The following is an 18133-nucleotide window of genomic DNA, read 5'->3' on the forward strand; positions in this document are numbered from 1 at the left end:
AATATTCCGATAGAAATGCAACCGTAAATTCCACCCGTGACATTTGGCTTATTTTATGAATGGGTATAACTAGGGATGGTAGAAGTCAGTCTTGCCTAATGACTCTAGAGAGTCTGTGGTAGAGGCTGATATTGAACAAATGGCATTCTGCTTCATAGGTTTTATTTTCTGGAGGATGAATCTGGTCATAGATAGCAATCAGAATGACTCCGTGCTAACTCCAAGATCAGAGGCAGACTGTTCCTCAATATTAGGTGCTAAGGAAGATTAGTGGAAAGGCATGACTCTTTACTTTTCTTGTTTGCAGATTTCCGTAGGCGACTCATGGGCACCCAATGTTCTGGTGAAAGACTTTTGCAACAAAACAGAGATCATTTTCAAAACACATTTTCAAAGACACTCAGCACAATGCATTACAAAAGCACAATAATGCCATTATTTTAGTATTAGGCAAGGAACTGTACTCCTACACCTAACCAGCAATGAAAACTGCCTTTCTGAAAGCCATAGTTAACTAAAAACCAAAAATCTAGCATCGTCCTGCACTTTGGAATTAGCCAAGAAAAAAAAATGAACAGACCCATACAAACAATATTGCAAAATGCCATTTGACCGAAACAGATCTGTGCACGTTTGAAATATTTTAATTTTCTCCCTCTGCCTTGCTTCAACTTACATCGCCTTGGTGTTCTCGTCTCTCTTGCCGTTGGTGGTAGGTATACCGCATCCTGCCATTGCTATATACATGTACGTTACCTATGAGAGAAAGGGACTTTTTAAGAATGGTTGAAGACTGTCCATCAGCCAAATGTCGTAGAGAGAAGCTCCTAATTGTCCCTCTTTTAAAGTTAAGTTTAACAGGGTGCTTTCAACTGAACACAATCCAAGTTTCGTACGTTGTCTGCGAATTGTGGATGTTGTAGCGAGCAAGTTCAGGAAAGACCAGCTTAGAAGGTGGTAACTGATGAATGGAAGAACGGTAACTGTAATAATAACAAAGGCAGACTGGGTTCTTTGGGGCGGGTATGTGGAGGGTGGGGTGGGAGCTTATTTGGAAAGTGGCTTTTATAGAAAAATGCTAAACCCTCCGTTCCTGGCCATGGAGCATAGAAGCCAAATTCCAATCACTGAGATTGAAGGAGTAGCCTCAGCATCGTTTGACTCTTATTTTCCGCTCTCCAGGAATGTCAGTTGTGAGCCTTTTTTGATTCGGGGAATAAAGTGGTGGTAAAAATTGTGAAGTCCAGGGACTTTTTTTTAGCCCTTTCCTCCCTCTCTCTCTCTCTCTCTCCCCCACCTGCTGCACCATCTGGCTGCTCAGATAAGCAGCCTCAGATGGCTGCTCTGGGGCCCCCAACTCCTTAGCCAAAGGGTGTGGATTCCCAGAGGACGATAATCTCACGCGGTTCTCCCTGGTGTTCTCTCCAAGTAGGCTCCACCACTCTCGGAGGCTTTCTGTTGCGGACTGAGATGTTGTAATCGCAGCGTCTTCTTCCTTTGGGCTCTCTATTAAAGGTGGAGCCTGCCAGGGAGACTCAGGTAAGTATGCCCCCCAGCCTCTCAGGAAACCCCTTCCTCACTTCTCGAACACCTGCAGATTGAGTTGCTGTTATTTGATTCCTTTTCGCTTGGCTTAGCTGCTGATCCTCCCTTCCCTTTCCCATCACTTGGGATGGACCAGCGATCTCTACATCTCCTCCTTGACCCTCGGCTCCACTAAAAAAATAAACCAATAAGCCGGATGGAACTTGATCAAACAAAGTTTTAATTGATAAGTCTTGGGACAGCCCTGCCCCTGGAAATTTTTCCCACTCAAGTTAGCAATCTAATCCCACTCGGGAATCTATCCGTGAATCACTCACAGTTATGCTGTTCTAGAAGGGGTTCATCTTTTAATGGACAATCACTGCTTTCAACAGCCAAGCCAAGGCATGCCGTGCAAGCTACAAAGGTTTAGGGGAGAGCATAGCAACCTGCTGGGATTGCAAGTGGAAGGCCACAAAAAGTTATCAATAGGTTAGATGGTCATAAAGGCAGACAGCGGAAAGTCAAAGAATATTATCTGGATACTGGGCTTAGTTTTCAAGGTGATTCTGAAGCTGAAATCAGCACCTGGGCAGAAGAGCTCACGGACACCACGCAATTCATGAGTTGCTGGCAATTCTGATTATAAAAATGTTCAAAGGGGGTGGAACTCACAAAATGCACGTTTGTGGATACTTGGGACGTTGGACATAAATCTACCGTATTTTTCGGTGCATAAGATGCACTTTTCCCTCCCCCCAAAGTGGGCGGAAATGTCTGTGCGTCTTATACAGCGAATGTTGCCAAAGCCCCGCCCACCCGCTGGCCCCCACCCTTCAGCCTCTGCCTCTTAGCAATTTCCCCCCTTGCAGCAAACAGTAAACAGCCTGGTCAGCTTCGGCACACCTGATTAACTGTTGGTTGGATCGGCCTCCTGACGATCAGCTGTTTCAGGCTGTCGGGATTGCCATCGCCTATTGCTGCCTCCGCGTGTCCCATTTTTGGCCTCCACATGCCCCATTTTTGCCCGTTCCAATCCGTGCTGCCTAGAACGGCTGAAAATGGGGTACGCAGAGGCAAAAAACGGGATGTGGAAGCCAAAAATGGGGCGCCTGGAGGCAGCAATAGGCAATCCCTGCAGCCTAAAACAGCTGATTGTCGGGAGGCCGATCCAACCGATAATCAGCAGCGTGTGCTAATTAGGCTGTGCAGAAGCTGACCAGGCTGTTTGCTGCAAGGAGGAAAATTGATGGGAGGTAGAGGCAGATTTTTTTTTTCTTATTTTCCTCCCCAAAATCTAGGTGGTCTTATACTTTGAAGCGTCTTATAGTCTGAAAAATACGGTACATTGCCGTTCAACAAGTAATTTCTTTGTGGATTAGTATTATGATTTGGGGGGAATATGGAAAACCATTGCAGGGTACCGCTTGGAAGAGTGGAACTTTTTCTCTGCGACAATGATGATAAAAACTCAAATACTGAATCTCGGTACAAAACGTGAGAGTTGTTCACCAACATCAAAATAGGACATTGGCCTCCTGGCTTAGATTTCCACATAATGGTAAAGTTTGCAAAGACTCCTGAGTTTTTTCTTCTTCTGTTATTCCCATTCGGTTGCGATCAAAAGCATTAGCAAATTGTTCCAAACAACTCGAGCAAACAAACAGGCTAAGCTACATGCTACAAGAAGGCAACCTCAACTGGACTCTATCACCCAAACCAGTATTCTAGACCAGGAGTCTCCAACTGTGGCAACTTTAAGACTTGTGGACTTTAACTCCCAGAATCCCTGAGCTACCAGAGGAAGAATTCTGGGAGTTGAAGTCCACAAGTCTTAAAGTTGCCAAGGTTGGAGACCCCTGGTCTAGACTATTATACCCAAAGAAAAATGCCTTTTGGATCCCCAAAAAGGCGATCCCCCATCCTCTTAGATGGGATTAGAAGAAAGTTCAAGATAGAAAGACAGCAAAAAGCTTTGCTTTTCTCAATTTCCTTCCCCATAGCAAAGCACAGAAGTCACCCAACAGGAGTCCCTTCCTACCTATATAGCTTCATTCTTAGCTATAACGTGTTAAATCTGCAACAGCACCTCTACTACTAGCCTGAAGACACTTAGATCAGGTTACATTCTCAAGGTCTGGGCCCGAGGAACAGACAATAACTTCAAAATACTTCTCTTCTCCAAATGTTCCTGGCCTCAGACTCAGATTCTATCTCCGATAACCATTTTTCTAACAAACTTGTTATCTGTCCAGCATGTGAAACCTATTAGAAACTTTCATAGCGTTATAGACCTAGGTCAACACCCCCCCACACATGGACAATATTTTGGAGGTTGCAACTCCCATCGTGTCCAGCTGGATAGCCCATGAGCTGGTTGATGGCAGATTACAGGACACACATACATATATTTGTTAAATATAGTATCAAATTTCCATTATAATTTTAAGGAAGTTTCAAGGACTGCCCTGTGAAGAAAGGCTGGCCTAGGCCTTTCAATGAGCACTGTTCCCTCTGGCATGACAAATGAGTACACTTCCATCTTGGATTCCCTCCTTGAGGAATCAGGAGAAAAGCCAACTCAGAGGTATCCCCTTTCCTTTACAGCCTTCCCTTTGCCAGCCAGGCACATAAAATTCATGACTTACTAGAGGGGAAACCACCACCGAAGAACATATTGAAGAGATCTTCTGGAGAAATGTCTGCCTCAAAGCCTCGGTTGAAGTCCGCATGACCGTGTCGCGTAGAGTTGACTTTGGCATCTCCAAACTGATCATACTGCTTCCTTTTCTCTGGATTGCTCAAGACTGCGTATGCATTCCCAATGGCTAAAACGTAAGAAAGAAGGAAATAGTCATTCCTTTAGCAACGGCTAATGTGTTAATTGGTGATTATGAGGGAACAAATCAGGAAAAGTCCAGCATCTCTCACCTTACATTCAAACTCATCATTCACAACATCATTTCTTTCAGCCTGTGGCCTCTATAGTGTTCTGAAGATGTTCATCCTATCTCTAGAGAAAAGATTACTGATAAATTTAAATCACACGTCTTGAGAACCTAGGAAACCATTTGAATAATAAATGATAACCACATCCCATCTTTTTTTTTTTTTTTTTGAAACTCAGTTCAACTTGTTCCATAAAAGATATTTCCAAGAGAAAAGTAGAGGAAAGAAAGACTGCATTGGTGGTGCAAAGACTGGATCTTCTGGCTATGTTTAGGAGCTGTATTCAAATGTTCCTTTGTCAAATGACCGTTGCACTTATCAGGTGATTGGTGGTGCACAGTATTAATTTTCTTACATTGTTTAACATTAGATTGCAAGCAGGCTCCCATTATTTTCCAGACTGCAACTATGGATTGGAAAGTCTGAAATCTTCTCACAAGTCTTTGTCAAGTTGAGGTCCAGATAACTGAGAGACATGGTTTCTTTAGTGGCCCTGCCAATAATTTATACATTATACAAAGCTGTATTCCGAAATAATAGTTAAAAGTGGAACCTTAGCATGCATTGGCTTTTTCTTATTATACACATGAGCTGGCTTTTGGTGAATCTTTAAAAAGGCAGCTCCTCAGAAACGAAATGAAATACAGCTTAATACAGGATCTAGACTGGACCAATCATTGGGAATTAAGTAAGAAATGTGTGGGGGAGGAACTCTTCACACTGATTTAAGTGTGATTAATGAAGATTCACATTAATCCCTTACATTTTATTATAGCTTCTCTTTTTGATTCTTACTTTCCCTTCCTTTGGTAATGACTTTTCAATTTGGTTGCATCACTATATTTATTTAATAAAGTAGATATTCTTCTTTGGAAAAAAAATACCTTCATTTTGGAATAATTAGAAATGCAAATTAACAGAAAACAACTAGGGAGTAAAACAAAAGGCAAGAACTGTGATGCAACAGAAATGAACTCAGGGCGAATAAAAAGTTTATAATTAGTTGAGGCACAGAAGCTATCATCAACATTACTATTATTATGGAAAAATACAATGGCCAAATCCAAATTCATCTCTGAAATCATATTGTTGCTATTGTTTGCTTTGGTTTCAGGTTCATTGCTACCGGTAATATAAATTATATTTCTTTTCCTCTATATCTAATATTTTTATTCCTCAAATTAATTTTCCCATTTATAGGAAACTGTCCTTGACTTCAGTTCCCATCCATAATTATCAGATGTTCAGACTTATGCTATAATAAGCACGATATTGTATTAAGCACAATATTGAAAAAACACAGTAACACAATACAGCACTGACAGTTTCACAGCATTACCAAAAAAGCATGATCAGAAGAGGAATAAATCTGCAATAAATTATAATCACAAAACTTAAAAACAATCAACATGAAAAATGCCAGGGATTAAGTACCTGTGTAAAAGAAATTCTAGTTATATTTGATGAAAAAGAACAAAAATATCTTTAAGAAATATATTCGGTGCATACTCATATTATGTCTCGTCTCATTGTTTTCAATGGAGTGGTAAGACTTATTAATTTTCTTTGTCTGAATGATCAAATTTAACTGAAAAAGGAGTTATAAAAAGGAACAGAAGCCTGAAACTTCAAAATACAATGTGCTAAAAATATAAAACATGATATTTCCATTTTATCAAAGCTAGATGCATTCTTACACTCTTGTTATTTATTAAAAATACAGCTATTTAAAAGATGCTGAAACTATCTACGTGCAGAATTTGGCTTACATGAGTTTACTCTGCAAAACTAAGAGGCATGCTTAATTTAAGCAAGATCTAAACATAAAAATAACACCATTATCATCTGGCACTGCAAAATCGAAAATTAAAGGATCAACTGACATCAGTGACTGAAAAACATTAACCAAGGCATCTCCAGAGAGAGAATACTAAACTCTTGGAAGATTAAACAAGAGGAATAAAACATGCTTAGCTAAAGATAAAGTCCTGGAAGATGGTCCAGTAAAAGGAGGCTAAAGTGTTATTTAGCTCATGCATCACAGTTGTGATATACGGATCTTCGAAAAGCCTTCAATAAACATAATAATATAAAGTCTACAAATGAAGAAACCTGTGAAGTGTTAGCTTTGTGCTAGATATACTGTGGATGTCTAGACAAGGACAGTTTTAATCTGATTCCAACTAAGAAGAGTTGGAAGCTGAGTCTAAAACCTGAAAGAGAACAGACAAATACAGTGCTGTGATCCAAATCCTGATCCAAATTCCCGATTTCATGGCTGCAATTAACCCTTCGGTATTATTAGTCAAAAAGTACATCCAGTTTGGTCTAGTGGTTAAGGCACCAGGCTAGAAAGTGGGAGACCTTGAGTTTAAGTTCTGCTTTAGCCATGAAAGCCAGCTAGATGACTTTGGGCCAGTCATTCTCTCTCAGCCTTACGCACCTCACAGGGGTGTTGTGGAGAAAATAGGAGCAGGAAGGTGTGTTGATAATACTCACCACTTTATTTGTAAACATAATAAAGGTGGGATACAATCACACAAACAAAAATTAGTAGTTTCCGTCTGAAGAAAAAAATTATATTTTCCTCAGGTGACAAACTGAAATTCAATTTTAAAGCTGTGTTTTAATTTTGATTACCAATTTCTACTTGCAATCCATGGCACTAATTAAGTATGAAGATCACAGAGGGAACATTTCAGCATTTTAATATTTAGGCATAATCTTAACTGTTACAGCAAAATCAGGGAGTTTTTGCCCCATAAACCCATATGTAACTTTTCAGACAAAAATGTCCATGTGTTCAGGATACACTCAGATTGATTGACACTTGATGACAAGTACATTCAGGGTCCCACACTTGTAAATATAAATGCAGCTCAAACTGTAGCCAGACTGAGTGTCTTTCGTCATCTCTTTAGAAAGAAGACATATCAATTTGCAATGGAGCTTAACTCATGGAGAAGGGAGCATCATGTGTCTGCCTTTAGCACAGAAATAAAACTTTTAATCAGTTGGGTATCTGTTTCTTTTAAGCACTTATAGATAAGTCAGAGTCTTCATTTATTTATTTATGCACCAAATTATTAAGGATTGCAATAAATACCACCAACCCAGAGGTGGGATTCAATATTTTTAACAACTGGTTCTGTGGGTGTGGTTTAGTTGGTGGTCATGTGACTGGCTGGGCGTGGCCAACTCAACATCACTCACATTGAGGCAGGCATCTCCTCGCCTGGCCTCTCATGGGGATGTGGGGATGCTGCAACAGTCGTAAGTGTGAAAAATGGTCATAAGTCACTTTTTTCAGTGCCATTGTAACTTTGAATGGTCACTCCACGCAAGCAAAGTATCAGCAAAGGAGGGGGAAAAAACCTCCAGAGAAGTTCCAGAGACAGGAAGTCTAGTCCTGCCAAGAATGTAATAAGAGTTAACAGAGAGGCAGTTTCTTAAGCAACACCAGAATGTTTCCTTCCTGCCTTCCTTACAGGATTAGGCCAGTAATTTTTTCTAACAACCAGTTCTCCGAACTGCTTAGAATGTTAACAACTGGTTCTAGCGAATAGGTGCGAACCTGTAGAATCCCACCCCTGCACCAACCCATTCAAAGGCTATGTAGATCCCATTGCTCCCTTTCTTGCAGCAGCTATTAAAAGTGATTGAGAAGTCTCTGTATCAAATGCATGAAGTGAATAAGTTAATCACATGTGCAACAATTATTTTACAACTTTTTACTTGATTTTTTTAAGGACCATTTAACGTAAGAGACAATTTACTATACACTTTCCACTTCCTTTTTAACGATTACACAAACCAACAACAGCCTCCTTTGGTGGACTTCTGTCACTAAAAGGTACCATTTTCAGGGTATAAAGACACGCCTCTTGGAAGAAAAAGGATATTTTTACCTTTAAATGCTTCTGTGGCACCCGGTGCATGATTTTTATCAGGATGAAATTTTAGAGCTAATTTCCGGTAGGCCTTTTTCAGATCCTCATCAGAGGCATCCCTGCTGACGCCCAGAATTTCATAATAGTCTTTACATTGTTTCACCCTCAAAGTTGAAAAGACAGACAAAACACCTCATTTGACAATGTATTTAAAATTACAGGTTGTGCTTCTCCTGAATTAAAACTCACAGCAATAAAGTCCCTTGGTTCCCTTTTCCGGATAGAACTGAAATATTAAAGATCAGACTCAACTCTGTGAAAACGGTGCCCTCAAGTGGCACACACCTACATTACTTTAAAGAAAAGAACTCGGGGAACTAAATATAAACAGGAGAGGAAAGCTTTTTTAAAAAATATCCTTAGACATAATCCCCCACCCCCGAAATCTAGATTAAAAGACCACTAAAATTATTATCCTCTATAACAGCAGTGTATTTTCCACTTCAAACCACATTAATTTAAAAAGCAAATTATAAGCCAAAACAAATCATTTACAAGGAACAAACATGGTGGCACAGTGGTTAGAGTGCAGTACTGCAAGCTACTTCTGCTGACTGCCAGTTGCCTGCAATTTGGCAGTTCGAATCTCACCAGGCTCAAGGTTGACTCAGCTTTCCATCCTTCCGAGGTGGGTAAAATGAGGACCCAAATTGTTGGGGGCAATATGCCGACTCTGTAAACTGCTTAGAGAGGGCTGTAAAAAACACCGTGAAGCGGTGCTATTACTATTGCTATTTAATCCGTTGGTCAGTTACCCATAGCGACAACTCTTGCGTAGGAAACACATCCTGTCAGATGTCTTCTGAATTCCCTCTCCCTTCCCCAAAGACTGAGGCTGCTATTGATCAACATGTAATACTTCTTTGTCGTATATTTACCCATTTAGTATGGCTGTATTTTAACTTTCTCATCTTTTCTACTATCTTCTCTTATTGGTATCATCATTACGATTATTATTACTCTGTTGTTTTGTATGTGCGTTGAGAGCTTCTGCACTGGAGACAAATTCCTTGTGCATCCAATCACATTTGGCCAAATCAAGTAGTCTACTCTATGAGATTGCCACTACGTCCCACAGTTGCTCTTCCAACGATGACTGTACAAGTTGTTCTATGATTGTAACTGTGGTCTGTTGGTCAGAATCTTAACTAAGGCTTACCTCTTCACAGCATCCACTTGATCCTGTGTGTAGCCTTTGCTGGTATCACCCCCAGCTTCTCCGTTGGCCGAAGCAAAATCCTCGGTCCTTTTTTGACTGCCGAGGTTAGAGGATTCCTTGGGCTGCGAATGGTCATCGGCTGACTGTTTGCTCTTGATGAGCGAGTCCAACAGCGCTACAAGGAAAAACGTTGCATAGATCCAGTGGTTCCTTCTCACAAATTTATGTTTTCTCTCACCCCCCCCCGCCCCAGTCGTTGCCAAAACTTCTCATTCCACACCTCAAATATACATTTTGCTGGACTTCATCCATTTCCAATAATATCAGTGTCAATCAGGTTGGCTGAATTACATTGCACTGATACCCAAACAGAAAGATTGTGCATAAGCACACAGTCGTGCCTACCGTTCCTGTCCTATTGTCCCCAATTATTCCTACCCATTTCCTGTATTTATACTTATGTTTATTATCTTGTAAGCTATTGACAAATAAATAAATAAAATATGTATCATTTATTGACAAATCTTTTCATTGCAACCAATCAACCATTCCTTAAGCTTTTGTTTGGTTTCATCCAGAAGACTCCAGAAGTTTCTCCATTTCTTTTTGAGCAGCGTAAAGATGTGCATGATATAAATGGGCAGGTTTCAAGATTTCTTGAAAAACATTAGAAACTCAAAACAGAAAGATTGCTTTCTGATACCCTAAAATTTCTCTTGTTTGCATTAGAACCAATACAGTATTTTCAGAATACTTATTCCTTTATATTCTTGAAATGGGACACCTTCCAAAATTAAAATTGGATACATATGTTAAAATATTTAATCCTTATGAATATTTTAGTTGTGCTTAGTATTTCATGTGATATTTATTATATCCAGGTTTTGGGGATAGGGTGTTAGTTGCTAGAAATGTGTTTAAGTAACATATAAATTTTTAAATTAATAAAAAAACCTGCATAGTAAAAACTGGGAATCAGAACAAATAAGCAACTAGCATTCAGCAACAAACAGAACACCTAAATTAATATTGCTGGTAAGATCCTCACTTATTCTATTTGAAGCCAAGAATTATGTTGAGTTTATACATAACAGTCATCAGGATGTTTGAAATCACATTTCTTTGAACAAACCATAATGATTTGGCTAACTTGTAACACTAAACTATCAAGGGTGAATTCATGTCACATCAGAAACTAATTACATTCTGGCTTAATGTTATGAGTAAACCTTGTAAACAAATTGTAAACAGAAGACACTTATCTGGGTGGCAAAAATCTGGATGACCAGTAGAAAACAACAATGAGTCTTCTGTATCTCTTTGCTACCATCTAGTGGTTTTCTGGATTTTTATAGGTTACAATGGGGAGTGTTTAAAATAAAGGGGAAAAAGAGAGCACATATAATGGAATAATCGCAGAGGGAATATTAGCTACATCCATTTCCAAAACCTCAGTGGCTGCCAGCTCTCTAAATGCACAAAGGCCTGATGTAATATTGAGAAAGTCTAGTACTTTAATCCCACTTTAGCAAAGAACATGAATCTCAAGAGTTTATAACAGCCCCATCTGATCCAGCTTTGCCATAACGTTAATGTTCTTGCAGAGCCAAATTCAAAGACAACAATTAAAGCAATTTTAAAAATTCATTTTTTCCCTATTAATTGGCAACAATAATCATGGCCCTAAACCAAAACCCTAACCAGTCTATATGAAATGGCTTTATTTGGAGACAGATCATCTAGTTTTGTCTACTTGGATTGGCTATGATTTTCCAGAGTTCTGGAGAAAGTATTTTTCTTACTTTGTAGTACCTGATTCACTTCAACCAAGGACCTCCAAGTCTGGCAACTTTAAGACTTCTGGACTTCAACTCCCATAATTCTTCAGCTAGCACAGATGGCTGGAGAATTCTGGGAATTGGACGTCCACAAGTCTTAAAGTTGCCAAGTTTGGAGGTCCCTGACTTAAATAAACTACTGTGTGCAAACCATTCATCATTAATTCTTCCAACAGAGTTACAATTGCAGGTGGATATTATGGCAGGGATAGAGAAGCCTTAAGTTTTCTATATGCTGCTGAATTACAATTCCAACATACCTGACCCCTGACAATGCTCCCTGGCTAAAGGAAGTGAAACTATATAAAATATACTTAGTTCTCATGACTTTTCCCAACAAATCTATCGCATGATTAAAAACTAGATGGAACCACAAGTTGTGCAGAGTTTGATTTGTCTGCAGCAACTCTCCAATGGGGGCTTGAAATAACCAACACCGTTTTGTATTCTGCTTGGATTATTTTGTCCTTGTTGCCTCCACTGCACTGCTGTATGTATTATCATACTCCCAAAGGGTTACTCAACATTTCCAGCAAGATATGTTACTCAGTACTTTACTAAGCAACATGCATATGCAGATCAGTTAAAGGTAGCACAATGTCATGAAAAAAAGCTTGCCACTTTCTTCCTTTTCTTAAAATAATAGTAGAGTTTTATGCTTTAAGCTTGGCAAGGAAATAACCATGGCATCTAACTGAACCATTTCTATAAAGATTTAGAGCACCGTTTTTAAAGTCATTAGTTTTAGATTGGTGGCCACACAAAATGCCACCTTGTCTATAACGCTATTTAATGCCTGTATGAGCTTGCTGGAAACAGTCATTAAAGAGATCTGGAGCCCACTGTCATAAGTATTTCTCTTTGATACAGGTAGTCCTCAAGTTACAAGGGCAATTAGGACTGGAATTCCCATTGTTAAATGATGGAGTCATCATCATATGTGACATCACCTGACTGCATTGCATAGTGACAGTGATCCTGGCACTCCCTGTTGCTGTCATAAACCACTGCACCACTCATAATGAGAGCTAATAATGTGAACTGGCAAGAAACACATTTTCCCTCCTTTTTGGAACATCACCTGTTGCCATTCCATGAAAGGACAGCTGAGACTTGGTGACTCAGCAAGGTCTCAATTGCTGCTATGTACTTTAGGTGAGACTTATTCTTAAATATGGTCTAGAACTGTGGTGAACCTATGGCACATGTGCCACAGGTGGCATGCAGAGCCATTTGTGCCAGCACGCAAGCTGCAGGAAAGCTTACCTCACTGCCCATGCGCATGCCTCACAGCTGATTTTCAGCCAGTTTGAGGCCTTTTTCAGCCTCCCAGAGGCTTGAGGAAAGCTTCTGCAGCCTTTGCGGGCCAAAAAATAGGCCCGTTTCATCACTTACTGTTTTTCCGGAAATACTGGAAGTTACGAAATGGGCCTAGTTTTCAGCTTGCAAAGCCTGCAGAAGCCTTCCTGAAGCCTCTGGGAGGCCGAAAAAGGCCTCAAATCAGCTGAAAATCAGCTGTGAGGCACAGTGCAGGTAAGGGGGCAGCGGGGAGTAGATGGGGATTGCGCGCACATGCGTAAGGGGTGTGGGGGGCCATGCATTGCCTTCTGGGTGCTGGCACACGAGCGTGATCATGCAAGCGCGCACACAATTTTTGGCACAGGAGCCCAAAAAGGTGAGCCACCACAGGTCTAGAACTTACAATTACAGATAACCTTTGAATTATGACCACAATTGAGCCCAAAATTTCAGCTGCTAAGTGAGCCATTTGTTAAGTGAATTTCCCCCCTACTTTACAACCTTTCTTGCCGTAAGTGAAATCGCTTTCTTGTTAAGTGAATCACTGCATTGTTGCTTAGTTAGTTACAGAGTTGTTAAGTGAATCTGGCTTCCCCATTGACTTTGCTTGTCAGAAGGTCGCAAAAGATGTTCCCATGATCCCGGGACACTTGCAACTATCATACATGAGTCAGTTGCCAAGCATCTGAATTTTGATCACACGACCATGGGGATGCTGCAATGATTGTAAACTGTGGAAAATGGCCATAAGTCACTTTTTTCAGTGTTATTGTAGCTTTGAATAGTCATTAAACGAACTGTTGTTAACTCACTAAGTGGTCTACCTGTGCTGCAATGGGAAATAGCAAGAAAACTGGTTTGTGAAATTCAGCCATTGCCACAAACATGTCTTCTGAAAATACTGAGCCGCCTGTTGATTTGGAAATGGGCAGGCTTCAAGTTTTCATACTCATCTGTGTAACCTTAAACCTGTCCAAGCACTGTGATTGTTACTCCAGGCAATTCTGCTTGCGCCAGATTCTACAGGCTTTTTTTTACATCAATAATTGGAAATAGCATCCCCAAAAAAGTTTAAATTAACACGCTGATTCTGAGGATGACTGAGAGAGGCACAACGCAGGAGTTTTTAAAAAAACCCATTTGTAAAAAGTCTTGCAATAATGTGTTATGCAAGGGATTAATCAGATTGCTTTAAATCTCTCTGTACTACATGTTACTTCCAAAGGTTTCAACACTGGTTTTGTTTGTTCAAGAACAACATATAATTATACCTTTACAGAATAAAAAATATCTTATTAAAGCCTTCACAATGTTTCATAGCTGTTTTGCCAACCGACTAATTTTCAATTAGGCAATAATCAGTATAAAAGTGTATGTTTAAAAAATGTGCTAGTAAACAGTAATAATAATTGTAGTAATAGCATTAGTAGCAGGAATCAAAGGCAGAATAAACATATATTTATGACATTCAAAGCACATCAGTTAAAATTCATTTCAATGAGCTATTATCTTTTTAGAGACTACAGCTCTCCTGAATTTCTAAAATAAAATATTTTCTTCCAAAGAATCAGCACAAAAAACCCTTAACCGTCAAATCCTACAATCATTATACCATGAACATACAACAAAGAGAATTACAGCGATTCACAGTGCCTTCCTAGTTTATTTACACCCCAGACAATCCAAGTTAAAATTTGTAAATGTGCATAATTCTGCATGCAGATGAACCTTCTCTCGTAATTGCAAGTGGAAAGGTGACAGAAGTATTTCTCTTGATAGATTTTCACCAAATCACTCCCTTTGGGTAAGTATTTAAAGGGAATAAATAAGGTACAAGAGGAAAGGGGAAAATGTAATCAAAGTGGAAGTAGAAGTGATCGTGTATTTCAAAGTAACTGACTAGAAAACATATAATCAGTCTGATCCCTAACTCATTAGGTAAATAAATAAAATAAATTGTTGGATGTAGCAGCCTTCAGGTTTTTTGAAGTTGTAACAGCCAAATCTAACTGCTCTTGCAAAATACCAGTGGATCAAAAAACATCCATATATAAGCCTATGTGATTAGAGGTTAAAGTGGGATCCAAGTTCTAGTCCACCCTTAACCACAGAAGCTCACTGACTAATTTGGGACAGTCACTGTCTCACTGCCAGAGAGACCCATCTCACAGGGCACCAACTTCAGCTCTTCACCTAAAGGCAGAATATAAATCTAACAAAAAAAGAATAACTATTCAGAGCACAGCCCTTTTTCTGGAGGCACATAATTATCACTGTCTTTCTTGAGGTATCTGAGAAGTTGAAAGGCAGCATTTATACAATGTGTTTAAATATTTTCTCATATAAGGCTATATTTTTTAATTTTTCTATTATAGCTGTTAATCAGAGATATGTAAGTCTGCATTTATTACTGTTACGACTGGAAGGTTTATTTAGAGAACTAAGAACTTGCAGCAAGAGGTCTTTAGTCGACAGCTCAAAAATAACTGTGCTCTGAGAAGTCAGTGGAAGTGAATAATTAAGCAGGAAAGTCAAAGAAGATGGGAAAGGGGGAAGATAAGGCAGAATTAGTGTCGCCAGACTAGAAGATCTCCAAGGTCCCTTCCAACTCTACTATTCTGTTATTCAGACAATCCACATGGAGGACTGAGGCATTGAGGACATGGAAGGAAGTGGCACACTAGAGCATCTATTAAAACTTTGAAACAAAACAATGCATTTATTTGAAAACTACCTATCTTCACAAATCTAGGCTGCATACAAACGGAGAGTTGAAATATTCCAGCATCCTTCGAATTGTCTCTGGGACGTGCACAAACAACAACTCCCTACAATGTCTGTAACATCATGTACTCAAAAGGTACAATACACAGTACTGTTTGGGATACAGAAAGTCCAATTAGGTTGAATGCTGTTGCTGGTTCCAATACTTCCCCAGTGGAATGAGGACACTCAAGTGTGGTAAGAGATTAGAGTGATGAAAACTAAGCAGGTTAGGCAGCTGAGCACAACTTTTGGATCCCTTGTTGCCATTAACCCATCTAGGGTGTGTGTAGGGAGGACAGCATCCAGCCCATCTTGGCTAACCCTGAAACTTTTGTAGAGTTGGGAGAAGTCTCTGAACAGAAGACTAGGAAAACAGTTGTAGGCTAGAGAGGGCTATTCAAAAAAATACGTTGCAAGAAGGGAACAGCAAACGGTTTCCAAACTACTACCATGAACATTACACTGATATGTCCACCAGGGACCAAACCAATTGGAGAGGGTCTTCCCTTGATTCCTGCCCACTGAACTGACCGCTGCCTACCCAACTGGAGAGGCTCTTTCCTTGACTGCTGCCCACCCAACTGGAGAAGGTCTTCCCTTGACTGCTGTCCACCCAACTGGAGAGGGTCCTCCCTTGACTGCTGCCCACCCAACTGAACATGGTCTTCCCTTGACTGCTACCCACCCAGCTGGAAAGAGTCTTCCCTTGACTGCTGCCCACCCAACTGGAGAGAGGGTCTTCCCTTGACTGCTGCCCACCCAGCTGGAAAGAGTCTTCCCTTGACTGCTGCCCACCCAACTGAACATGGTCTTCCCTTGACTGCTACCCACACAACTGAACATGGTCTTCCTTTGACTGCTACCCACACAACTGAACATGGTCTTCCCTTGACTGCTGCCCACCCAACTGGAGATGGTCTTCCCTTAACTCCTGCCCACCCAGCTGGAGAGGGTCTTCCCTTGACTCCTGCCTACCCAACCGCCCCTGCCAATGCCCAGCAGGCCCAGAGCTTAGTCCACATCATCTGAAAGGAGCCAGGGCCGAGGCTAAAGGTGGCGGTGGGTGGGGGCACAGTCCTCCAGCGGATCTAGGCAAGGAGCTGGCAAAGGTGGGCCACGGATCCCCAGCAGAGAAGGCCAAAGAGAGAGGGAGAGAGGAGAATGCTTAAACAGCGCCTGTCCCAAACGGGGAGGAAACCCTGAACATGGCGGGAAGGGGAGAAGGAGAGAAGCTACACGGACCGGCAGCGATTGCAATTGGGTGGGGGGTGGGGGGCAAAAGGAAATACTCCAGGGGCCATCCCTATCACTCAGGTGCGGGGTTGCCCGCTTCACCCTCGGCGCAATGCTCGCTGGGAGTTGTAGTCTCCTCAGTTCAGCTTAGGGAAAGACAACCGTCGTGTTCTCTTCGTGCACAACATAAACCCGGCTCACTGAGTCGGGGTTCCTTTTGTTCCCTGCGCCGGCCATAAAATCTCCTTCGAAGACCCCCGTTCACAACGCGCGTTTTCCTTTCACGGCGTTAGGAGACTTCAAATCCCAGAGTGCCTCACGCCACGCTCGCTTCTGCTCACGCGCAGTACGGGTGAGAGGTCAGACCGGCTACTCCAGGCCTCAGTCGTCTAGGCCTCCCCCCCCCCCGCCCCCTTTCCCGCTCACCGCCGACCCGCTGAGACGGGTACAGCCGCTGGGCCTTCTCCAAGAAACGGCGGGCCTTCTCGGTCTGGTTGGCCTTGATGGCGGCTACCGCTATCCCAATACAGCGCTCCGCTTCGTCCCTGTTGGATTCCATGGTGGCGGTAGCGGTGGAAGGCGCCGGCGCACGATGATACGGTCATAGCGTCCCCTGCTGGAAACTCCCTAATTGTCAGGCGGCAAACTTTGCCGTATTGTTTGGAATAGCCGCGCCGCAGGATGTCATAATCTCGCCAATAGCCCGGCAGTGCAAAGATAATATCTACGGCTGAGAGAGGGTGTGTGTGTCTCCCTCTAGCTCTGAAATGGCAGAAAAACTGCGCTGCTAACGCGGGAAGAAGGAAGAGTTGGAAGGATTAAACGTAGGAAATTTGTTCTTTCCCAAATTGTATTACAGGTGCATGCCACTTAGTAGCAGCTCTCCTGGAATGCGTTAGTCCAAACTTGGCAACTTTAAGACTTGTAGACTTCAACTCCCAGAATTCCCCCTCCAGTCATGTTAGCTCAGGAATTCTGGGAGTTGAAGTCCACAAGTCTTAAACTTGCCAAGGTCTTCAAATGGCGGTTGACCTTTTTCGGTGGTTAACCTTTTTTGGCTTCTGTGCCAAAAATTGTGTGTGCACTTGCACACTCACGCTCGCGTGCCAGCACCCAGAAGGCAATGCGCACCCCTCCATACCCCCCTACGCATGCACGTGCAATCCACCCACCTGCTCCCTGCCACCCCCTTAACTGCACTGTGCTTCACAGCTGATTTTCAGCCGGTTTGAGGCCTTTTTCGGTTTCCCAAAGGCTTGAGGAAGGCTTCTGCAAGCTTTGCAGGTCGAAAACTAGCCCCATTTTGTCACTTCCTGTTTTTCCGAAAATACCAGAAGTGACGAAACGTTTTCAGCCTGCAAAGCTTGCAGAAGCCTGCAGAAGCCTTCCTCAAGCCTTTGGAAGGCCGAAAAAGG

At 41.6% G+C, this 18133-nt stretch overlaps 1 protein-coding gene across 2 annotated transcripts in view; it reads right to left on the bottom strand.

The window, feature by feature from the left end:
• DNAJB12 (DnaJ heat shock protein family (Hsp40) member B12) overlaps nt 1–17328 on the bottom strand; it is a 33064-nt gene extending 15736 nt beyond the window's left edge. Inside the window, exons 1-6 of one of the 2 annotated variants that reach the window (XM_026681255.2) lie at nt 17145–17327; nt 9583–9757; nt 8382–8527; nt 4173–4352; nt 1403–1522; nt 677–756 (exon numbers count right to left, since the gene is read on the bottom strand). In XM_026681255.2, the coding sequence (XP_026537040.1) occupies nt 677–756; nt 1403–1522; nt 4173–4352; nt 8382–8527; nt 9583–9757; nt 17145–17277 (834 nt within the window). In that variant the 5' untranslated portion in view covers nt 17278–17327. Of the gene's footprint in view, nt 1–676; nt 757–1402; nt 1523–4172; nt 4353–8381; nt 8528–9582; nt 9758–17144 lie in introns of both variants that reach the window. The other variant, XM_026681256.2, reaches the window with a different exon arrangement.
• Between the last annotated feature and the right edge of the window lie 805 nt (nt 17329–18133).

The sequence above is a fragment of the Notechis scutatus genome, chromosome 4, assembly GCF_049901735.1.
Source record: "Notechis scutatus isolate UNSWTSFEM ecotype Mainland chromosome 4, rNotScu1.2, whole genome shotgun sequence".
Taxonomy (NCBI): Eukaryota; Metazoa; Chordata; class Lepidosauria; order Squamata; family Elapidae; genus Notechis; species Notechis scutatus.